General features: G+C 40.5%; 1 protein-coding gene across 1 annotated transcript in view; it reads right to left on the reverse strand.

Moving 5' to 3' along the window:
• Positions 1-261: 261 nt before the first annotated feature.
• The window catches only part of GAD1 (glutamate decarboxylase 1), a 36,066-nt gene continuing 11,154 nt past the window's right edge, over positions 262-25,173 (reverse strand). The window contains 17 exon segments of the mRNA XM_068407732.1: positions 262-435; positions 2,042-2,131; positions 2,849-2,956; positions 5,301-5,450; positions 7,053-7,131; positions 10,543-10,607; positions 10,768-10,884; positions 11,964-12,018; positions 12,223-12,302; positions 12,406-12,521; positions 13,942-14,054; positions 18,681-18,771; positions 22,286-22,345; positions 22,348-22,411; positions 22,413-22,528; positions 23,281-23,311; positions 23,314-23,441. Of these exon segments, the coding sequence (XP_068263833.1) occupies positions 262-435; positions 2,042-2,131; positions 2,849-2,956; positions 5,301-5,450; positions 7,053-7,131; positions 10,543-10,607; positions 10,768-10,884; positions 11,964-12,018; positions 12,223-12,302; positions 12,406-12,521; positions 13,942-14,054; positions 18,681-18,771; positions 22,286-22,345; positions 22,348-22,411; positions 22,413-22,528; positions 23,281-23,311; positions 23,314-23,441 (1,637 nt within the window).

Below are 25,173 nucleotides of genomic sequence, written 5' to 3' on the forward strand. Positions count from 1 at the left end.
TTCCTGCTGACTACAATAAACAAGACCAATGTAAGAGTCAATAGTACTTCAACTTCAAGATAATACATTTTCCCTCAGTAATATGATCTACCAACACATATGTGTTTCAGTAGCCTATAGTTGTTTTATTTAAGGATGTCTTAGGAGATTGGAACTTACAGAAAGAGAATTTCCTTAAAACATGTTCTGCAGAACTGGGTTAAAAAAATAGCCAGTGCTGGAAAACAGTGAATTAGAGAAATAAATAATTCAACCACTGTACTACAGCTCCTGCCCCAGTCTCTCTATTTCCTCAATGAGGAAGTCAATGTCAGACTTAGTTGCTGCTGGGTTTGAGATGACCATTCGGAAGAAGTTGACTTTATCGCCCTGAGGCTGATATCCAACCATGGTAGTACCTGACTCCATCATCAGTGCTTTGATTTTCGGTGCCACCTTTATCAGTTAAAAAAAAAGAAACGAGAAGGAGAGAGAAGAGTAATTAAAAAATTGTATTGTTTCTTTGTATGTCACAACTTTTCTTAATTTCAAAAAAATAAATCTACGGATCAGAAAGACACTATTTTTTATAAAAGTTCTGTAACAGAATATGTAGGATTGGATATTTAAAGGAAAATTGACAACAATAATATCCATTTTTTTGATTAATAGACTTATAGCATCCTAAAGTATTCACTGTGTAATAATTTTACATATTAAATGTACATGTCATTTCTTTGTACTGAAGATTTTGTTACGAATAAATGTTTTCTGTCTTTTTATGAAAATCTACTCCAGAACCACCTTCTTGAGGGTAATGGATGTTTTCCATGAGAATACTCCGTATTCTCAAAGTCAGTGTCGGCAGGGGGGATGGGCAAAAACGATGGAAATTTTTCAACAAGATCTATGTCATAAATAATATTTTCTGTTAGCATAAGCCATGGAAACCTTCCAGTAGTTTTGCAGTACTGTGCATTTATTGCAATCTCACTTCCTCACTTTAATTTACAAGGAATAATGTTCTGACAATCTTAATATCTGGTATTGACTGAGCCCAGTTTTTCCATCCAGACCTTCTTTCTCCTGCTCTACTCTCTGCCAGCCAAGGTCAGATGTCTGGCTCTTTTACTGTTTTGTAGATGCTTTATAATGTCCTCTAATATTTAACAGGGTCAAGTCAAACATTTCATCCTTCTTACTGGTTTTATCTGTCTTCCTCTTTTCTCTCTTTTTTGGCAATTTCTTTATCTAACATGTCACTGGGTTGACCCAGGAATTTCTGTTCTTTTCTGTTCTCTTTCCCCAGTGTGATGCAGACATAAACTCCTCTACAAAACCTCCCAAGTTTGCCCATTCTTCTCCCTTCCCAAACATAAAAAAATTGCAATTCATTTTGACAACTATAAAATCATTCTTTTGTCTCCTGAATGTATTTCATTCCACTTCTGTTTGTCTGAAATGCTACTATAAAGTTAATGTACTTCACTTCCCTCAAGTCCTAAGTAACACGATACTTTTCCTGGTGGTGCCTCTACGATGCCTTCACTTCCCTCTATAATTTCTTCAAATAAATTTATCTCAAAGTCCTCCAAATGGTATTCATTTTCACTGAAATGCATTAATGCATGGCTAACCAAGCACATTTAAAAATCAAAATAAAGACCTGAGAAGGACTTACAGGTTTCCATGTCCTTTACCTGTCCCAGCATTTTCAAATACTTACCCTTCCATTTCTCTTGCTGATATGCTGTCCTATTCAAACAGGACTGGGACGTCTTTGTGCCTAGCTACTTTTTAAAGATTCATAACACTTTTGGGAGCAAAACAAAGAACAACTGAGTACGTTCTGTATCTGGTTCTATAGGGGAAATGTGACTTCAGCCTCAGTATAAACGGGAGACGAACGTGAATAAATATCAAGGTCATAACAAGCAATTGGAGAACTGACGTCCCAAAATTTGGAACACGTGTCAACACACAGATGTATTATTTTTAATAAACAGAATACTTTGGGTTGAAAGAGTAGACTTTATTTTTGCATTTAACAAAAGCCACATACCCTGTGTAACTTTTCTCTTTTCTCATCACAGTCTGGCATGCCCCTGAGACTTGGTGGAAAATACCAAAAACATACATTTGTATGCTCTGGCTGCAAAAAGAACCAAACACATACATCAATAAACAAGATAATACAGATCAATAACACACTAAAGGCTAGTCAGTAGCATATTTTAGCACAGATGTGGAAGACAAAACATAGTATTAACTTTCCTATCTCTGCATGTTAAAACAAAATAAATGGATTATGGTACTGCTGGTTGCATCTGCCGTCTTAGATTCCCTATACATTGTCCCATTTACAATATTTTAGTGTGCTAATGAAGTGCAAATGCTTTTCACCTTCATGGAGTTTTATGAGGAACCATTTTCCAGGATCACAGCAAGGGCAACCCAATTTTCCTTTTTTTAGTAAATGGAGAGACAAAGTATATTTGTTATTCTATCAACCAAGAGCTTATGCAGTGGCACTAGCAACAGAACATACAGCAAAACCAGCAGATTCTCAGTTATGTATGTTACAGTGTGGAATCTCAGCATGAGCAGATTGTATTAAGGTAGTCTTCATGCACTAAACTGAGAAGTCCTCTGCAGAAGAGAAAGAGGGGAGCTAAATCTGACATTGATGGTACAAAACCACGTGCATTTGGCCAAAAAACTGCCCAGATGCCAATAGTCATGTAGTTGTTTAGAAAATAGGAGCAGCTTTGCATAGCTGGCTTGAAGAACTGTGAGAAGTGTGAAGACTGTTTTCAAAATTCCATACAGACTTGGCTCCTACACACAGGTTAAATGAAAGAAAACTTACCTCCCCTTCAAAAACCATCTCAAATTCTTCTCTGTTTTTGATTTTAGTGTAGAGATATTCTGCCAGCTCCAGGCATTTGTTGATCTGATTTTCAAATCCTACTGTACCCTGTTTTAAAAAGAAAGTAAGTGTTAACTATATGACCATTTTTCCCCCTCTGATGCAATCATCTTTTCAGATAGGCTTCACTCCTAAATGTTTTCAGTCATTCAGTCAGAAAACATTTAGCAGTATTATTTCTTGCAATTTAAAAGTAAAGTTAATCAACACTACATAAGTGGCTCAATGTGGCCTAACTGTAATCTCTGTTTGGCTTTGGTCTCATTTTAAGAGAATTTATTATAATAACAAGGGCTTTTGATATTTTTAACAGATTATTTTTAGCTCTTTTTTTTTTTATTTTCCAAAAATATTATGAATATTAAGTCTTGGCTTCCCAGCTCTTACTGAAAGACTACGAACATGGAATGGGAACTCAGTTGAAAGGGTAAGAGTTGGGAAGTAATTTATTTCCTCTGAACAGTTTGCTAGAAATTTGCACTTAAAAAAGTCAGCAAGCAAAAACCTGCAATATGCTTGCTAAAAGTAATTTGCTTACCCACTGATCTTTTGTCATATCTGATTTGTTTCAAAAGATCATAATCTCAGAAAAGGTATGATATGTTGATAATAAATAAAATAAGAAAAAAAGGGGTTTTTTTAAAGCACAGTTTGTACATGAATGAAGAAGTAAGAAAGACAGGTACACTCCAATTATTACATATTTGGGCTAAGTTCTTTGTACTGATAAAATGACTGAAGGTAAAGTCACAAGAATACTTCTGGACCTAGGCTGTATATTTCTACTATGAGGACAAGAGTATGATCACTCACGGTGGCTAATGCTGAAGGAAAAATTTCCATAGCTCCTAATATTTTGGTTTCTTAACATTTTTGTAATATAAACATGCAACCTGCTAGAAACAGGTTCTATCCAATACCTCAGACAATTCAGGTCCAAGAAATCGGAATCTGTCTCAAGACCAAACAGAAATCCAAAGTAACTAATTTCTGGAGAAATTTAAATTCCAGATATACAGATCAACTCAGCAATTTTAATCTATATTATTTTTAAAGAATCACATCCACAAATATTCTACTTCTGAATAACCCATATCCATTATAGTTTCCACTGTATTTTTTTTCCTTATTGTGAAGTGGTGTACTTCTTTAGTGAGGTCAGCTTAACAGGTGTATATAACAGCAGAGATAGAATCAGCATGCTAGTTTTAACAAAATGTGTTCGGCTGGTATTTAGAAAAATGTTCAGTCCATGCTTTAATGGTGTCTGTAGTCAGCACCTGGTAATTAGAACCATAAACAACACACTTCAAAGCTGCTAGTCACAGTCCAAATCTAATGTGTCGTAAGCAGTTTCATGTTACTGGATTACAGTACCAAAATGATTTATTTTGGAGGAAGAGCTGAGTCTGAACTGAAAAGTACTTAGCCTGGTAATCAAACGTATGCTGATTACTGAAGTAATTGTTATAACTATTTTGTGTTGTTGTGTTTCTTTTTCTGAAGTACTTTTTAAAATAAACAATGACAACTCTACAATCTGTTTAAAAATAACTGTATATCTAAAGTTCAGTTACTTTCTTCCCTCAGTCTTCAATATTGAGGAAATCTGCATGAAAACGTCTTTTATCATCACAGGTTATTTACTATTGCTGTCTAACTCTCACTCAAAGGGAAAATGTTTTATGATTGTACATTTTGCCATTAGATTTAATCTCAGTTTTATAAAAAAGATTAGACTGTGGACAGGTTACCCAACTGAATTTTCATTTTGTCAGAAGAAGAGCAAGAAGAACGGTAATAAGATGACTGCAGATAAAGAAATAAAAATGAAATGTGTTTTCTTGACTACATGGACCCTTGTCTTGTGAACATGTAAGCCTGTATGTAAGCCCATGCTTAAATTCAGCCATCCAGGCATATCACAGTAGTATCAGGGAATTGGCTGTTAAATTATCAGCTAGGGAAAGCTTAAGAAAAAGGCTTTGTTTTCAAAGTTGCTTATAAAACCTATGCATTGAAATGTGATGCTTAAAGGACCCTTGTAAGTCATCAAGTCTACTCTGCTGCTACTACAAGTAATCTGTCATAAAATACATATATAAGTATATAGAATCACAACAAAAGACCATTTCAGTGTCCTGCCCTCACTAGTCTTACAGCAGGACTCATCTAGTGACTTAAACCTTTCTTCTAATTTCCAACTGAATTTATTGATGGCTAACATTGTTCTACAATTCAAATGGCTCTTTTCTGACTTAATACTCAGATACCTGTGTGTTTAGAGATTGTAATTACACAAACATTTATGTTAAAAAAAGTGTTCATTACATGAGACTTATAAATTAAACAAACACATTTCTGAATTTTGAGCTGAACTTCTATGATTTACCTTTGCCTTCCACATCAACCAGAATTTGAAAATGTCCACATGTCGACCACACTGTATTGCCTTGTCTCCAGTGTCATAGGATACATCATACTGTTTGTCTTGCTGGAAGAGGTAGCCTGCACACATTTGATTGCAGCCTTGAAGTATACCCTGTAATGAAAAACATGTACTTATTTGATTTATATGGCATATGTGCATGTGAAACTGTATGCATTAATAATATATAAAAAGGTATTTCAAATATATACAAAAGACTTGTTCTTCAATGGGCCAAATTTTAAAATACTGACCTTGTTTTGTAAACCTGAGCCACAAAAGTAATTGTGCACCTAAGGTGCTTCTATTAGAAGTCCCTGAGTAATCATATGGTTTTACACACCCACACACCTACACCTGAAAAAACATTCTCGGATTAACTTGGATTCTTAGGTTTTGATACTAACTTTTTCCACTTCACTTTGTAAGGCTATGTTCTTAAGACTTAATTTTTCAATGTGTTAAATTACACACTAGAATAAAGCTGTGCTCTGTCAGTGCAGCAGATAGCTACAGAAAATGAAGAAAAAAAGTAACTGAAGGCTTCAACTTTATATATTGCCCAGCTTTTTGACACTTAACATTAGTGGTAAATATAAGTACAAATGACCTAAACTAGACATTTTTTGCTTACAAATAAATATGGTCCACAGACCAACAGAAACCTACAGATTACTGGTAAACATCTCTGAGGGAAATACAGAGGAGCAAATTCCTGTATGTTACACTGAAGTCTTATACATGTGACATTTCAAAAGCAGTTTCTATCTCCTTTAGAGTTTATTAGTGGTTCTTTGAAGAAGCTCGAAGACAGTGGTGCATTGATAAATACAAAAACACCTACCAAAGGCCTCATATAGAGAACAAAAAATTTTGCCAAAATCCTGAAATAGTTAGCGTGATAAGCATGCATGCCACTAAATAACGGCTAGTGCTTCCCTCCAATAGATGTCAGTGTTTTATAAAGGGAAATAAATGCTGCAGTCTTCAGCTTAGAAATGGGTCACTGGAAGAGCAATGGCAGACCTAAGGCTGGAACCCACAACTCCTACATCCAGGGACCATTTCTTCAACTAACCTCTTCTAGTAGCAATTGACATGCCAGAAATCAGTAGACAATAGAATTAGTCCTATCCAGAGATGACATGATTTTTTTTTTAATCATCTAAGGAAAATACATATTGCTTTAAAGAATTAAGCCACTGGTCTTGCTTTTATCAATGACAATGAAGAATTTAGAAGACCTAAAAATACATATGGAGTCATAATAAAAGCAGCATGGTTTCTTTTCAACAGAATTGAGAAATTTTTAAACCACTGTGTAAGGTAAAAAAGTTGCTTTTTATTTAAGCAGTTTAGACTGTGACCAATTACTAAGACCAAGGGTGTATGTTCAGTATATCATAGAAACAACAGGGCAGATGCTCAGATGAAGTATATTAGCATGGCTCTAGTGTTGTTATTAGAATATGCAAAGATTCAACAGCTAAAGATCTGACGCATATTGTCTACAGCTTTACAAAAAAAAAACACACACCACACCAAAAAAAAACAAAAAAGATAAAACAACTTCCTAAACACAATGTAAATCCACACAATTATTCCTTCCAAAAGAAGTTTTGAAATTAAACGGATTTTGCACTACCCTCTTAAAAAGTAGGGCTTAATATTTACATATTTTTTTTTAACTGCTTAAGTATTAAATATAAGGCAGACCTTCTCCCGGACAAGAATGGCAGAACATTGTAACAACACTCCCATCATCTTGTGTGGATTCCAAGTGACTGAGTTGGCTCTGCAAAAAAATTACACATTCAGACAGATCTGGAAAACAGAAACTTAACCCAAAGCAGTCACCTTTGTTTTCTGCTTTCAGCTGCAAATGTATGGAGTGTTGACCATGATGATTTCACTATGGAGATTATTACTGTCTCAAGTGTCTTCTTTCCCAGCTACACTGTCCAGGAAAGGAATTTTTCATGCATTAACATTGCAATGTCAGACTTCTGATTAGTTTTTGTTATTACTAATACTGGCTAATTAGTGTCAGACTATGCTGATTAGCTGATATAGTAACTTCATCCTCTGAAGACTCCACTTCTAGAAATAAAACCAACAAAAACAGTTTGACAGGTTATATTGATTCAAGGTACTGATTGGAGGCGGGAGGGTGTCAGAGAATTAAGGGAATAATATGAATTCTGGGAGAATACAGTTCTTTACTAAATAGCTGCTGGAAAGTAGAAAGGAAAGGAAAGGAAAAGACACTCTGCATGCTTACCTGCTTTTCCAGCTAGAGCCACAAGAGGCCTTTTCTGTACTAGCTTGTCAAGCCCATGGATGGTTAAAAGGCTATAAAACTTCACATCACAATCCTACCATTCTGTATGTAAAGCTTAAAACTTTTTACATGTAAGCACAGGTGGATGCACAAGATCACCTAATTTACTAGCCAAACAGATGAGATGTTCCATATTTTTAACATACTATCCTAGACAGTTTAATGATGATGCTAAAATAAAAGTACCAACATTGCACATCCACTGACCTCTTCACCCTAAGTCATTAATTACCAAATGTCTCCTTGATTCACTGTGTATTCCAGAGAAGGAGAGCGTATAATCATATTTCACAGACCATACATATATTCTTACAATGTGGTTGAAAGAAAATTCAAAGATATTTCCTCCTCTTCTACACCCTGCTCTCAGAGGACACAGACACAACCACAGTTCCTGTTTTGAGTAACACAATGAATTCTTCACCCCAGTCTGAGGACGACTAATTCCCTAAAGATTCCAGATATGATTCCAACCTCTGTCTGCACTAGGTTAGACCATAGCACCCCTCAACCAAAAGAACAGTGCAGCCTGTGCTACACCTGGGGAGCTCACCATCCCTCTAAAATATCCTGCTTAGGCAGCGCAAACCAGCAGGTATATAGCTCAGACTTAGGAGGCAATTACCTTTTAAAAAACTTCACTAGTAGTTCAGATGGAGTAGTCAAGAAACAGGAGTTTATATAACAGCTCGTTTCCTTTTGAGAGCGCTATGGTTTGAGTTTAGCACATTTATTTAACTTTCAGGGTTCCAAAGACAATTTGAAGTTGTTTTCGCAAGGAGCATTTGGTTGATTTCAACATGAAGACGTCACCCCCAACCCTGCACAGCCAGCCAGCCAGAGGCTATCCTACCACGGGCAGTCCCAGCTCTGCACCATGGCAGCATGCCAGTCCCTACACACCCATGGCTCCAGGCAGGCCAAATCTGGCCTGAGTGCTAGCAACAGACCCCAGCTGGGGCCCGTGACAGGCAATTACACAGTACACGTGGGCCCCGTCCCATGTTTGAAGATCCATACAGCTGACTAGAAAGAAATAATATCACGCTTTATGGCCTGCTGCTTTCCGTATTTGCAAAAGATCACTGTCTTGATTAGCACCTCTGAGTTGACCTCAGGTCAAGAGAGGTGTGTCAAACTACTGTGACCAAACCTGTGTAGCTTAAGGAGGTTATTTTACAGTGCTGAGCTCATATTAGACATGTTGCCATAACATGAGTGACTTGCAAATTGGATTGGGCAGAGGTTGATATGATTCTGCTACTTCAGAGTACTCCTGCCACACCACACACTGCTGTCCCTGTGACAGAAGGGTCCACATGGTTTTTCTACCAGTCCTTCTGCACATTATTCCTTATCCTGTACTTGTTCTTCACTTACTGTATGAGATACTCACCACTAGGCAAGTTTGTTTTCCCTAAGGAAGAGCATTGCTCACTGTTCTCATTTTACACCTTTACACCGTGCCCACTTTCAGCACGGTTGACTCAAGGAAGCAATTTGGTGCTAATTTGAGAGTATGTGGGTAGAGCTTGTTTCAAATCTTTTTTGCTTCCCCAGAAGCGGACAGCTGCAGCGATGGGAAAGATCCTGTGTTTCTGTTTCTTCATTGCTTTTCTGATTTTTATTCAGATGGGCAGCCTTTTACAATAGAGCAGTTTCAGAGGAAATCTAGAGATTAATACATCCCTGGGGTTATAAACATAGAATCTTCTACGGACTACAGCCTCGTCATCGTTGGATATGGGAACATCTGTGCCAAAAACTACACATGGGACTTCTCCTGCATCTGAATTGTAAGGGTGGGGGGGATGGTTATGCTGTCACTCTGCTATCACTTCCAACACAAATGCTTTGCCTTTTTAAATTTGGTTCAATCAATTGTGTAATAAAGGCAGGCTTCTGGTCTCAGTGGGCATCTTGGTAATCTGGGTTATGTGCTTGGGGGTACACATGCACTCTTTTCTGCAGACTTCACTCTGGCTTCTACAAAAGCTTCCTGCTTGTTTCATATAATCCCCCCGTGGCACCAACTCATAGGCCCCTTTACCCTGAGACATGGTGAGTATCTGTGACTCTTTCTGGCCTCCCTGCAAGTTCCCTCAGTCTTCTGTCTACTATGGTGGAACTGTATCAGCCCTGTGCTATCATAGTCCTTTTCAGCCTGATAGGTACTGAAATTTGTTCCTGAAATTTGCTGCTAATTCAGTCTCTGCCATGTGCTACTCTCTTTGTTGTACACAAATATATATTTATCTGTGTGTGTATACATAAGCAAACATATACAAAAGCAAACGTATACATATATTTATAAACTTCCATTTACAGAACACTCATTTTCAGGCAGAACATATACTCTTTATTTTCTGGAAATAACTGCAAACATCTTTCAGGAGAGAATCTCTACAAATTCCCACCATGGCATTGCTTCCCATCATAGGTATTCATGCTCAAACACCTTCTCTGGATACCTCACTTCTGTTATTCTCAAAGCCCTACATTTCAGAGATTGTCTAGCTTTCACACTTCATTTTTTCCTCAAATCCTCCTTCACCCATTCCCAGACTTATGATCCCGTCAAAGCTATGTATAGAACGGTCTCCCTTCCTTTTTGCCAAGCAATATCCTTGTCCTCCTTCAAATCTGCTGAAAACTTACCTTTCACTCAGCTGTACATCACTGTATTCTTCTGCAGTGTTGTTTCAATCTGCCTAGCGTGAACCTTTCCTGTCTGTCTTGCTTTTGTTTAATTTAGTATTTAAAATCCTTAATGCAGCAAATTCATCTTTTCATGAATTTGTGAAGTGTCACGTACCTTATGAAAGTACTTTAAGAACAGCATTACAAATAAGCACAGTGTAGTACCTTTCTATTCCATTCAATTTATGACGATGCTTTCGAGACATTAAGAGTCCACCTCCCCAGGCAGCCTGGAAGAGACAGAAAAAAGAGAAGATTCATTGTTTTGGAAAAGCCTAACGTATTTTAATTTACTCAAGATCTAGTAATAAATATTTTAATTCAAGACAAAACGTGTAAAAAAAAAAAACTTCTTTTGCCTGAATAATAGCACTTCATTTAGTTACTTACATCTACATGGAGCCAGAGGTTGTATTTTTCACATATATCTGCAATCTCCTGTATTGGATCAAAGGCTCCATATACTGTTGTGCCTGCAGTTGCATTTACAAAAAGAGGAATGTATCCCTACAACAAAAATAGAAATACTAAATACAAAATCCAACCTCTTTCAGACAAAAAATATATGTGGAAATCATTTTAGAAATGTTGCTATCCCATTTTCCAGCCTAACAATTTTTTTTGTTCCCATGTGAAAGGTACATATAAGCAACAGTAGAAACTAACAAATTGTATACATAGTAGCAACAAACTCTGTTTTCATTGTACTGTAACTTCACAAAATTTACTAGTCAGATGGTAAAGAATAAGATTTTGTCTAATCTCTTTCAGTAAGGAGATTCAAATGTTCTAGTAGAAGACTAGCAATAGTCAAATAAAGTTGAGACTTTTACAGCAGTACAAAGGAAAATGAATTAAATGTGATTTGCAAGCTGTGATTTGAAGGCTTGAAGTTATTCCTTTAGTTTTTATCTACTAATAAACAGAACAAAGCAATCCAAAACAAAAGCAATAAATGTGGAACTGTCAGATCAAAGTGAGACAATTTTGAATTAGATGAAATAAAAGTGAACTGTAATTTCATACAGTGCCCAAATGTAATGAAGTTAAGAAATAAAAAAATAATAATCTTGATTGCTCTAACTTTGGTGTTTTTATACAAAATTAATGGATTTTTCACTGTATTGATTCAAGAAATAACAATTAATGCCTCAAAAAATTAAACTTACTGGCTATATTTACTAACCCTGCAGCCTTGAAATCTATGAGAATTTTTAGTACTAAACTTCAATGGAATTTCTGATGGTTTTGGCTAAACTTTAAAGTTGGATAAAAGTAGGTTTAGTTTCATGTTTTCATACTTTTTTCCATATATCTCCAAACAGAAAGTTATTTTTGAAAGTCATAGAATACAGATGTGGTTCAAGAGTTAAAAATACTTTGTTTTTAAATAGTAAATGGAAACCTTAGCAAGACATTTAGATAATTCCCTAAACAATACATGAAAGTATAATTAAGCAGCTGAAAATATTATTATAAATTTATATCATTATAATGTTCTCTTTTAATGTTAACCCTCAGCCTTCAAAGGAAAAGGTAATTTTACTAAGCCAAGCATTTAAGCACTGATTTTTAAAAACACAAACCTTTTGTTTTGCTTCCAAAATTTTTGCCTCCAAGTCAGCTGGTATTATTTTGCCCCTGTAATTATTGTAGAAACAGAAGGACAAAGAAAATTAAAAAGTGCGTATGGAAATACTAGCTACAGTTGAAATAATTTAATAGGATTTTCTCAACAGGCCATTAGCAACTTGACACACTGTACTGAACCAGTCCTTAAGCACAATACAACAAATTTAACAGATGAACACATTTAATACATCAAAACCTGAGCATTCATCCTACCTTTCATTGCATTTTATCAAAATCACATTGTCTGTTCCAAATCCAAGTGCAGCTCCAGCTTTCTTTATTGAGTAGTGACTCTGCAGCAAAACGTATGCACATTTAATGGAGTGGTTGTTTAGTGTTGAAACATCTTCACAACATACATCAATAAATTAAGAATTAGTAGCATATTAAGCTCACATGTTCCGAGGTAAAGAGAACAAGTTTAGGGACTGCAGCCATGCCTTTGGTTTTGACTTCAGGGAAATACTTGTAGCGTGCAGCCATTATGCTGTACATGTTGGAGATAGCTCCTCCTGCGAATGAATAAATGAGTGAATAAAATAGTGATAATGAGAAAAAATGCATATTAGACCAAAGACATACGAGTCTCATTTGCATTATGCAGTGAAAGTGGCAGTGAACTATGAAAAAAAAACCCTCTGAAATGCACGGTCATCTGTCTAAACAGCACAGAGAGAGACCCTCTAGAAAGTCACGCCAATAGTTAGAATTTCCCATCCATCACCTCTTTCAATTGCTAACATTTTGTAACACATTCCTAAAAAGTTCAGCTTTCATTGTGCTGCTTTTGCATGACAATTTCTTGCTAGCAAAAATAACAGGAACTTATCAAATTGTCTGAGAGTGAAGAAATGTTGCGTACTGGATGGATTTATCCCATCTCATTGTAGATATAGAAGTAGATGCTAAAATGTGGATTTCTACAGCTGAGCTAGTTATTCTAAGCGTCCTTATAGCCAGTTAAGGGAAAGAAGCACTTAGCAGGCTATGGTTCAGCTGATCTATTTTGATGCTTACCTTTGAAGAATGTGAATTGAGGGAAAGCACCCGTTTCTCTTGGTTTACGGCTAAAAAGAGCCCAGGACAGCTAGATCAGTTCTGTGACGCAGATCTCAAGATTTAGTAATTTGAATCTCAACCATAAAGTCTAGGATAACTTATTCCTCTAGTATTTCTTTGTCAACAAGAACACTGAGAAAGACCTGTATTTTTCTAGCAGGTAGGACTGGGGACCAAGCAAGTGTGCATTCCTGGATTTTATGTGGGCTGTTCCAGAAGGAGGTAGAATTGTCCTTCATCCTCTGAAACAGGATGGTGTCCCTCCCACCCCAAACCCAGAAATCTGGAGTTCTGCTGGACAGCCATGTTGTCCACACATGGGCCCAGGACCTCCACATGGTTTACTAGTCTTTTCTGCCACTGCTGACTGCCTTTACATCACCTTCATGGGAATACACTTTGTCTTGGTCCTCAGAATCATACTTGTGAATCCAGTCAGATTATGTCCCAGATATGTCCCAGAAAGTGACAGGCAGTCACAGTCTTTTTCTGACTGTGAGACCAAATCCTCACTCACTGACCATCAAAGAAGGCAGTACATGATTCTCTAGGGCTGTTGGTCAGCAGGAGTTGTAGTTGCCCAGCACCTCCAGAAATGAAGCGCAAAAAAAAAGTACCTAACTATGAGCTCGTAGTCGTTTTAAAATGTTGGCCAGTCATGATACATAGCCATACTCAAAGATTTTTTTTTTCCCCAAACTTTTTTTGTAAGATGCTTAAATAAAGCGTGTACTTCAGGTGGGAAATTCCTACTTCTAAATATCTGATGCATTGTTTTGTGTTGCAGACATTGTGGGCATTCAGACACAGCTTATGTTTATTTTAACTTTTGAAGTTTTAGTCAAACCCCTGCAACAGAGCTAAAAAACTCACCAGGTGAGAATATTCCATCACCATCTTTATTTGACCATCCAATAATCTCTCTCATCTTTCGAAGTGTTATTTGTTCCATGAGGACAAAAACAGGGGCAATTTCATAGGTAAACCTGCATGGATAAAGCAAACAAAACCAAACAAGATCAAATACAGATTCTAAAAATGCACAATGAATTCCCAGACTATGATTCTTTGTGAAAATGCTTAAGATTCCTAGAAGATTTCCTATAAACTGAGGTTCTGTTATTGCAACCTTTACCCAAGCAAAAATCCTCAGGAAGACAATACTGGAAATATTGGTCAATAAAACCCAGAGCATTAGCACTTCTGCAACTTTCTATATAATCAACATAAGACCTAATGCTCACTATCATAGTGCTGCTGACTGCTGTACAAGATAGTACTGTAAAACATTTGTTTCCCGAAATGCCAGTTTCACACTTATGGAATAACATATTGCCAAATCCTTATGAAAACAGAGAACTTCACTGTGCTGAACACAACCATAATTAGAAGTATTGAGCCGGGGCTTCAAAGTCTAAATACAATTAATTATGTGGATTTATTCTGTTGATGATCTCCAAGGACAACTTATTTCTACAATACCATGCAATCAATAACTGTCAAGAGTAATTATAAATGATGATTTTCTAATTACAATTACAAAAAACAAGTCAGCAGTCAACTATTGTATCCACTTAACGAGGGCAAAAAGCATTGCATAGTCTGGTATGCCCTGATGTCGCAGATAGATATGTAGATGGAAAGTGACAGCCATACAACCATTTTTGGTGATCAAGGTACATGGATAAATTGTTACTGCTGTAAACAACCTCTGCTTGCTGTGTATGTCAAAAAAAAAAAAAAAGTAAAAAAAAGGAAGCTGAAAGAAATGAAACAATCAACCTGTGATTTCCAAAGGAATATGACACCCTGGCACTTCGGATCTGAGTGACGCCTTCCACTTGAATAATTTCACCAAAATGTATGTGTTGTCTCTCTAATATTAAAATGACATTTTGAGAATGGGTACAGCAAACGTTAAGGAGACAGGTGGTATGAAGAAGGGAATGTGTGTCTGAAAAGCTTGGTTTTTATTTACAGCTACACTGGTTAGTTATAATATTTTTTGTACAATCCTTGTGTGTCCTTAGTCCATCACAGAAACACTACCACTATTTTTAAAACATTCCTTTAAGATTAAACAGCATTTGTAATTCTGTTGTTGTAATTGCTATTTTCAGAAGCCAAAATAGTGCTTATTTTGCTTTTAACATCATTAGAACTGTCAGAGACAGACAGTTGAACACTGATCTGAAGTTTGGGTGCTGCCAATATTTACAGAGAGACAAAATTCATAAACCAGTTGGTGTCTGCTAACAGTGTTTTTGTTTTGGTTTTGAGCACTGCAAGTCTAGGATATCTTCCAATCTTTATTTAGGCAGAATGACGAAATGAAGTCAACAGGAACTCAGCAGTGTATACATTACTGTAGCCTAATGCAAGATATGTTTAAGTCAATGTGATTTTTGCCATCAGTTTAAATGCATTTTGAATTCTGTCCTCAGACCTTTTACGCGGATCCCTACATACTTCCCGGAAGACTTAGAGGCTTGTACAAAAATATACATAATGTTAAGCAAGTTTTTTGTATATAAAATATCAAGTGTTCACAAGGGGAATTTTGATTATACTTAAACCCAAGTAAAATAGCGTTTATTTATTTTATCATGTAATTATTTTCTGAGTCTCCAAAGACTGACAAAGAAATAAAAGAAGACTGCAGACTACTATAAATGATAAGGCCAATGCAGCTATATTAGATGGTGGCTATGACTTTAAAAATCAATCTTGCTAAAGTTCACTTATTTGTTTTAAACTTAAATGATTTTGAAAAATTCAGTTAAACACAGAAAATGTGTTTGGCTTAGAATTAACTGTCTGACTTTAGAACCAATCTCCTGACAAAAAAATGCTGGTTAGCTTTTTCACACAGTTACAGCCTTTACAGGTATTTCTATGAATTAACTAAAACAGTGATGAGTCTCAGCTCTTTACTAAACAGAATAAATGAATGGGGCTTATTGGTAGCAGCCAGTGTTGGCTTAATTCTGCTCTCACCTAAAGGCCAAATCATTTTATCAGGCCAAATCATTCTAGCTACCTGGTTTTGGGTTTGCCAGCATGTAAAAAGCATTCTGAGAATAAATGTAAAGCATTTTACATCATTTTTTCTATGTTATATTTTCATAAGCATAAATGCATAATATTGAAAATACCAATATAATTCTCTCATCTTGGCTAACAGAGGGCATAAACAGAATTTCCATATAATATTATTGCTTTCTAACCTCAGCTGGCTGCTGCATGGTGAGCAAACACCCTGCACTACAGATCCCTAGAGCTGAATGAATAATGGCAACTTCTGAAATTTCTACCCTGAAGGTCTTATGATTAGTGATTGAGCTACGAATAGCACATCGATATATTATTTCCAAGTCAACGTGGGAAGCTTATTATGTTTAATTTAATATATTATCTTCGCAGTGACATTTCAGTAACATTTCCTAATGACAATTTAAAATTTTAAGAGAGTACAGATGTTTTGATTGCTCAAAACTCAGATGAGAAAGAAAACATATTTTTTTCAATTGTTCACAAATATTTTAAGTACTGTTTATAGGTGGAAAAGAAAAAATGGCAAAAGGAAAACATTCCCTACCATAATCCAGTGTTACTGTCGCTTGTGTGTTACATGCTTGTGTAGCTGAAATAGGTTAGAGCAGTTTCTAGGTAAAGGTCAGAACCTGCTCTTCTGTGCTGGAACACTGCTCAAAACAAACAATATGTTCCCCAGAGCTCACAGAGACGATTTGGCTATTTTTAATAACCTTCTCTGTCAGTCATTTGAATCATGTTTTACAAACATCTTGCTTTAACATTGCTTGCAATTACTGTGTTATTTGAAAGCATATCATGTTGACCTTGGTTTGCTGAAAAAAAGAGAGCAATGTATTATTTTGCATTTGCTAAACCTCATACAAGCAAACAGATACTCAATTTTCATGCTCACAGACGTATTTTAAAGATATGTTCTTGTTTGAAGTATAAATGGATCAGAAACTAGCTTTACAGAACTAGCTATTTAATAATTTATTTTTAAAACCAAAGGCAAAAGCAACCTCATTTAAAAAAAAAAAGTTACTCTTTCAGCACTGAGTGTGATGTTTTTAATAATGATGGCAATATTTCATAATACCATCACAGTCTGCCACAGAGCTGAATTCTGTTATATCCTATCAGATTTGTGCAATTTCACTGATTACAAAAGGATAACTAAGCTAGAATAACTAGGTTAGTCAAAGGAAAAGGCAAAAAGTTACACTCTCTGAAGTATGTTTTTGTCACAGAGGAACAGTATTTAAGCAAACTTTTCTTTTAGAAATGTAATCAGGTTTGTTTTCACTTTTAATTGTGGTGTAAAAAAGGAAAAAAGTACTTTGCAATACTTGTTTTACAATTAAAATATATGTTGCTGGGTTTTCTTCCCAATCAGCTTTTAAATCTGAATGTCTCATACCAATTTTTAGCAAACAGAGAACTAATTGAGAAGACAATTATTACAAAGAGCAGGCTGGTTTTGGCTGGAGCACCTTATGTATTTTTCTTTCTTGCTAATGTCACAAAACAGGCACAGCTCCTAATCTACACAGAGCTACTAGTAATCAGCTATACTTAATGAATCATTTACTCATGGATAAGCCAATGAAAATACTGTTCATTTTCCGATCTGCAGATACACTTCCTGTGTTCTGCCAATTAGAAACAAAGTACCCAAAACAGAGGTAGTTTTAGAGTTCAAATACACCCAATTTAGGACTAAAACAGAAGGCAGTCTGTTACCTGCCAAGTATTTGGATTCCCATCACATTTTTGAGAATATACAAATCAATATATAAATAAAAACTGGCTAGAAGGCTTTTTTGTTTGGTGAGTTTTTTTTCATTAATTACAATCTTTATTGAAAAAATTCAACATAATACCTTACATTTACATCTAGCTTTCATTAATTTTGAGGTCAAGAAAAACTAAGAAAAGTTTCCTCATTGATATGTTCTAAATGTAAAATTTTACTTTTTTTATACTTCCATTTACTTATTTACACACAACTTTAATAAGACTAATTCCTTCTTTATCATCAAATTAATTTCTAATGTTACATTTTTAATCATTTTGAAGACACACAGAAGCCATTTTTTTACCAGCACCTGAACAGGAGAAGGTGGTGCCCCAAGCCTGCTACCTCTGAAGTCAACAGGAGAAAAGACAATAAAGTTCTGCATATTTTGTATTCTAGTGTTAATAAATGGATAACTGCAGAATTACTCAGTCTAGAGACAAAGCTTAAAAAAATCAGGAAAAGATAAAGAAGATTGGTCCAAGAGAAGAAAAATAATTTCATGCTATTATATTAGAATCAGCATGTTTTACTTACCATGTGCTCTGGGATATTTGCATTTCTATTTATCAGAAATGTAAAACTGTTCAGCTTTATGTAACTATTTTCACTGTATTACTGCCACATTAAGAAAAGCATGAGATGCTTTTACTGAAGATGCAGCAATTGGCATTTAAAGAGGAAAATTATACACAGCTATGACAATACACGTCTACCATGCTAGATAGCAGACCCTCTAAGCACCAGTCACAGATGCTGATGACAAGCCACTGCTTACATGTTTGTATTAGCAGTTGATGTCAGCCACTCCCCAGCCAAGCCGATAATGTCGAGTCCTGTGGACAGCTGATTGAAAAAGCGAGGATGTCCTGGAAAGAGAATCGAGAGCAACTTAGAACAACTCCACCTGATACCAGACGGTTTAGCAACGGTTTAGCAAGAGTAGGCCTCAGAGTAGGCTCTAAAAGGCCTACTCTGTGTTACCTTTACACAGAATCAACTTTCCTGTCAGTAATTTTCCTTTCAGCTAGAATAACAGAGAATAACAGTATGTTCTGAAGCAAACTGCATGTTTTGTAGATAGAGTCTGCTTATGGGACTGATAACAGTGTTATAGTCGTCAATGATTCTTGCTTGCGCTTAGTCTTAGAAAATCCAAGGTCTCTGTTAAATTCCTTGCTAATTATAAAGAAGGGCCAAAGACAAACAGGACTGTGAAAAACAACTTTGTGATGTCTAAATTAACTTGATTCACAAACTCTGGCGCCAGAGGAGAGATAAGTCCAGTGAGAACCAGAACAACATCTTCTCCTTGAGGCCACCTGCACTTGTGAACAAGAAGGCCTCGACCACACTTGCGCAGAAGCACAATTGGGGGGATTGCGACCACCAGAGACCCCCAGAGATCACCCAAGACCCCTTCCCCAATTTAGTACTCATGCGCAAAGACAATTACATAATGTATTAGCATATGCATAAGTTTCTTGGAATAGGTGGGCTTTTCCTGGAATTATATGAATATTCATTTTTCTATGATGTATATAAGTATGCTTTTGTTCCTAGGTGTGCATGCTAGGAGGAGAGATCCCCCATAGACCCAGCGCTGCAATAAACCAGTGTCGGTTTTCTAAACTATCATTTGGTTTAGAGAGTTTTCTTGGTTACTATTTTCTGGTAACACACCGGTATCTCTCAGGTTTCAGTTTTAAGCCATCCGACTGTTGTGACACAAAGGACAGTTTTGCCCTCATAACATGGTTGCAGCAAAGTTTTCAAAGCAAGTCCTGCTTATAGGGAGCCCGTTAACCAACATTGATGGATCTCTTGTTACAAACTTGAAAAATCGCTTTGCGGGGAGCTCCTGTATGGAATCATTGGCGTTTAAAGTAAAAGAGAGAACCTCAGAGCCCACTGACCCGTAGAACACCCCCGGAACCTGTGCAAGAGCTCGGGCCAGGCCATCTCCAAGGCTCCCCCCGCCCCGACCTCCGCCGTGCTGTGAGCTCGGGGCGGGGGTGGGATACTCGGCAGTAACAACCGGCAGGTGCTGGGGCTATTTGCATTTGAATGGAGAAAGAGAGGGCAGGCTCATCCGCTTGTAATGAGGCTGTGGGGTAAAGGGGCGTGCGGAGGAGCCCGTTGCTCGCTGAGCTGCGCGGCCACGGGAACGGCGTTCCGCGGGGTCTCTGCGGGAAACGTCCCGGTGCGGCGGGGTGCTGAGAGCCCCCAAGAGCCCCTCGGCACGGGCGTTTCCCTCGCATGGTTTAAAAGCCGGGATTCACCTCATAAGCAAAGGCTTTGCCATCAAACTGAAGTCAATCATATTCCTGTATTTCAGCCAAAGTTGTTTTAACTGCTTTGATAAGCAGTAAGGCCCGACTATGGGGGTCTACTTTTCTAACGTGAAGAGATGAAATTCCTAACAAATGATGACGGACCTTGAGGGCAAGGGGAAGGTGTCATGACTTAGCCCTCATCTCCGCTCTCTTGGGAAAGGACACGCAGACAACCCACTGGGGACAGCCCAGCCGAGCGCTCGCCGCCTGGAGAGACCCTGTCCACGTCGCGTTGGCTTAACACTGGGAACATCAGCATCTCTTGACATAAAGAAATAAATGAACCCCCTGCGATTCTGCTCCCAGCGATGTCAGCGGGAGGCGTGAGCCCGCCGGCGCTGCCAGTCCCGGCCGCTCCCGAAGAGGAGGCTGCCGCGGGGAAGCACGGAGGCGAAGCGGACAGGGCTGCTCCCGCCCCGGGGAGCCAAGCGGCTCAGGGCTAAAGCCCAGAAATACCACCGTGGCTTAACTATTTGCTTTGCAAATCAGCGCTTCTCTCCCTTGCCATGACACACAGTTTGGGAAGTTATTTTAAGACACACGTCGCTGGCCTCCAAAAGCTGTCAGCCGTCTCCTGAGGCTGGGCTACAGCTTCAACCCCGCTGCCTTTGAAAGGAGCTTCGTCTCGAGAGATGACGTGAGCCTTTGGGGCTCGGAAAGCCAGGGCGTGTGTCCTGGGTCGTCGCACGGCCCGAGCAGCTCTTCTTCAAAGCTGCACCAGGTCCTGCTTTGAACAGAGCTTGTGTCTGACCGGATACCTGCATCTCAGCGCCCGGGGACAGCTCCTGCCGGTCCCACAAAAGCTCCAGGGGAGGTGGGGGTGAGGGGAAGAGGTTGCTCGACATTCCGACTCAATCAATACCGGAATAACGGCGCAAGCACACAGACCGCAGTGACTCCGGCTTTGCTGCTGGCCACCTGTTCAACAGCCCGCGGGTCTGGGAGTGAAATACTCTCCCCTTTGATTAAGGGCACAAAATCAAAATATGCCCCTGACACTCTCGAATAAATCAAACCGCCATGTAAATGGCAAAGAGAGGAAGCTAACCGCCACATTTGTCGTCAAGATTTTGTTCCCTGAACGCACTGCGTTCGGTTTTCACAGCTGCATAAATAACAGTGGAGAAAGCAGCGCCCCGTCCTTCAGGAGCCATCGCTGGCCGCTGCCCAGCCAGAGACCGTCAGAAGCCCCACCAGAGAGCTCCCGCCGCCCCACCGCCTCAGCTCCGCGGGGAGACCGCCGCCCGCCGTGCCGCAGCGCTCGCCGAGCCGTGCTGAGGCGAGCCGAGGCGGGCAGGGCAGGGCAGCTCCCCGGGCAGAGCTCAGCAGCCCTGAAACGCTGGAGCAGGACTGAGGAGGGGAGACACGGCCCCTGTTCCGTTATCGCTCCAGTTCCTGACCTGCTTGGGTACATACAGCAGTCAGGGCTTGTTGCCAGCCGAGCTTTCTGCTGATACAGATGTACAACATTTCAGGCCAAACAGCCTGAAAGAGCACAGACTTTGCTGTAAAGCCCGGCTACAGCTCACCCACTAAAACAAGTGATTATAAACAAACATTTCTATCTGATTCAGAAGGACCTGGACAGGCAGGGCTCCTGTGTAATGAAATCCACAGGGTTCCTTTATTGATGATTCCTAGGATTTCAGTCTCTTTTTCATTAAACGTCTGGTGAACATAAAGAAGAAAAACTGCAAATTCAGTGTCATTTATGCCCTCATTTACCTAATGATATTGCTCCCCAGAGATACAGACAGCTCGCATTTCATCAAGTGAAAGAGATTACGTCTTAAAAACTTGTTTCTGGGTACTGCAACAGCACTGAGCCCTGCCCGCCGGGGACAGATGGAGCATCAATAACTGAAGTTTCTGAGCAGAGACATTTCCAGCGCCCTCAGACAGCTCCGGAGCTGAGCCTCCAGGGCGGCAGAGGCGAGGGCATGGAGAGGGTGGGGGCTTACCTCCGTGGGCTCAAGCCCGCTCCCTTCACCGTGGGCCAGAGAAAAGCCCCAGGAGGGACTCTCCAGAGCAGTGTGCGACAACTTACCTGTCCTCACTCCGTATTTCAGCGTGTCCCGGCAGTCCACCAGGATCTGCTCCAGGGACTCGGGTTGTCCGAGAGCTCCAGGTTGAAGCCCTCCATGCCTTCCAGGAGCTGGTGCGGGTGGTTGAAAGTCCAGCACTTTGGTGGATCTGTCAAACGTCTTCTTCACGTAGTTGAGGAGGATGTCCACGACCTCCAGTAGGAACTGCATGGTCTGCTCCTCGCCATTCTTGGCCGGCAGCAAATCTGCGGGGCAAACCAGCTGTCAGCGCCTGCTTTGGGAGCGAGAGGAGGAGATGAACCAGCTCCGGCCACCCGCAGCGCTCCCAGCACCTGGAAGCCGCGGCCCCGGCGCAGCCTGGCGGGCCCCGGGCCGCCCGCTCGCTCCCCGGCGAGTGAAACCCGCCGCTGCCACCGGGGCTCCGGGTCCCTCTCGCCCGGTGGGGAAGGGGGAGCTCCGGTCACCCGCGGAAACAACGGGGCCATCTTCGAGGCACCCCGGCCAAGAGCACGCCCTGCCCGGCTAACGCGGTGCGGGGCACTCACCTCCCGGGGCCCAAGAGCACCCCAAACCCGCACCTGCCCTTCTCCTGCAACGCTCCCCCCCACCCGCAAAGGGACTGATTTCCCTTGCCCACCCTCTTCGTCAATGGCCCCGTACCAGCAATCACAGACCGTTTCATTGCTATTTTACTGAGGAGGAAATAAAATACAAAATTACCCTCCTGCCGGAGGCTGGATCGGGAGTGACCCCGGAGGAACCGCTGGAGCTGAGCTGCAGAGGATCAGCCCAAAGTACGTAAAACCGCATTTCAGGAAACTTGTATGCCTCGCCAGTACGGCTCTCGGCAAACACACAGACACGCACAGAACTTCCTTCAAAAACAACCCAGCAAAAGGACAGCCTGGACGTGGCTGCACTTCCAAGGATGGCGAGGGCAGACTACCAAGGGACGTGCCCTAGCTGGAGCAAGCAGAAGCATGCAAAGAGCGTTTACCTCTGGCATACAAATTGGAGAAGTCTGTTCTCGGTTGCGCCGGAACCTGGATTCCTTCTCGCTGTTCTCGCACGCCAGCAGGCTCTTGGAGGACTGCCTTTCCTTCAGGGAGCTGACGATGCGGCCCTTGTCTTCCAGGCTGTTGGTCCTTTGCAGGAACCCTACATTGTTATTGCAAGGTGCACAGGTCAGTGTTTTCTCACTTCCCAACATGTTTAGAAATATCTAAAGCAGCTCTCCAGACAACAGTTCAAAGCGGTGTTGGCTCTCGATCTGACTAACGAGGTCAGAAATAAGAGTATTTATGGGGATTATTTGCCTCCAGGAGGGAGAGCTCAAAATGCCATCAACTGCAAAGACCCAGCCATGCAAAAAAACAAATTTTCGTCATTTAGCGCAGTGGTAAATTCTTATTAAGTCGATCAGACAGATTCCACTTCAGTAATCAGCCACTGGAAGAGAGTTCAGGATGAGTCAATGCTATTTCAGCCTGCAGGCGAAGTTTATGGACCCAGCAGACAGGGGCAATGATGTATGATTAAAATCAGGGCCACTTTCAGTTCTCCTCGTGGTGCTCTCACGCACAAAAGGCATGAAAACGAGCAGCAATTCTGGAGCAGCCATCCTGAGAGCGCCGGAGCTCTAAGGACACCGGCAGCACTCATCAATCCCCCCCCGCTTCCTGTTATCAGCACGTACCGGCACGTGGTCCAGGAGATGAGTTTTTTTCCACCTGAAAAGATGCTTTGATACTAATACTAATCATCCCCGGGCTCTCCAGGAGCTCCACTCTCACCAGAGACGCAGCCCTGGCGCGCGGGACCCGATCTCACTGCTGTTGTCATGTGCGATAATAAATGCCCTCACCCCAAAAATTACGGCGGTGCGTGCCACGCAGGGCCCGTGGCGAGTACCGAGACCCGTCTGCTTTAACAAGGCAGGGAGAAGAACTGATTTTCAGGATTTGATTCACTACATCCATGCCCGCTAAAACACGCATAGTGCTGGGCTTTTCGTTATTAAGGAAGGCAACGGATTTGACCTCCCAGGCTGCAGCGAGCGCGCCTGTATGTTTGGAAAAGAGAGTACGGCAGCGCCGACCTCCTTTTTTCTTTCTTTTATTTTAAAACAAGTAACAATTGAAACCAACGCTCGTCGCGGCTGGGGAGGTCCGCCAGAGAGGAGGACTTCGGAGGGAGGAAAACCAACGCGTAACTTCGTTTATCCCGCCCCCGACGCCGCTTCTCTCCAACGCCCTCCTCTCTCCCACCGTGTGCCTCGACGGAGAACCGGGACTGCGGGCTCCTCCCGCCGGGCGCTCACCGCCGGCCCGCCCGGCCCCTGCAGCTTGGGCAGGCCCGGGGGCTGCATGTCCGTGCGGAGAAAAGGGAGAGACACGGAGCCGCTGGGCGAGTGGCTCCCAGCACGGTACCTGTGCCTCCGACCCTGCTGCCAGGCTGACAGTCCCGCAAGAGCTACCGAAAATGTAGCCCCCGGCCGGCAGCCCCTCTGCATCCGTCGGGCACCCACAGGACTCCCCAAGGGGGTTGTTCGCAGGCAGGTTTGTCCAGCCCATCCTTTCAGTGAACACTTCACATTTTGCCTTTTAATATTGATCTTCTACTAACCAGTTTCTTTCTATAATGCTTTTAGGAATACGAGTAAAAACTATTTAAGGGAATTTCTCTTCGTCCATAAGTTACTAAGAGCTGTCCATGATGACTTTTTTTTTTTTTTAGTTTGGTGTTACTGCTTTTAACGGTCCTCGCAGCGATCACTAGCTCCTGCAACAGCTGCTGCTGTTCGCCTGCTCATGAGGTGGAGCAGCTGATACCGAAGCAGGTGCAGTCCAGACTGAATTCCTGGAGCGATCCTCTTTCCCCACGTCCTGTG

This window comes from Nyctibius grandis, chromosome 9, assembly GCF_013368605.1.
Source record: "Nyctibius grandis isolate bNycGra1 chromosome 9, bNycGra1.pri, whole genome shotgun sequence".
NCBI classification, from domain to species: domain Eukaryota; kingdom Metazoa; phylum Chordata; class Aves; order Nyctibiiformes; family Nyctibiidae; genus Nyctibius; species Nyctibius grandis.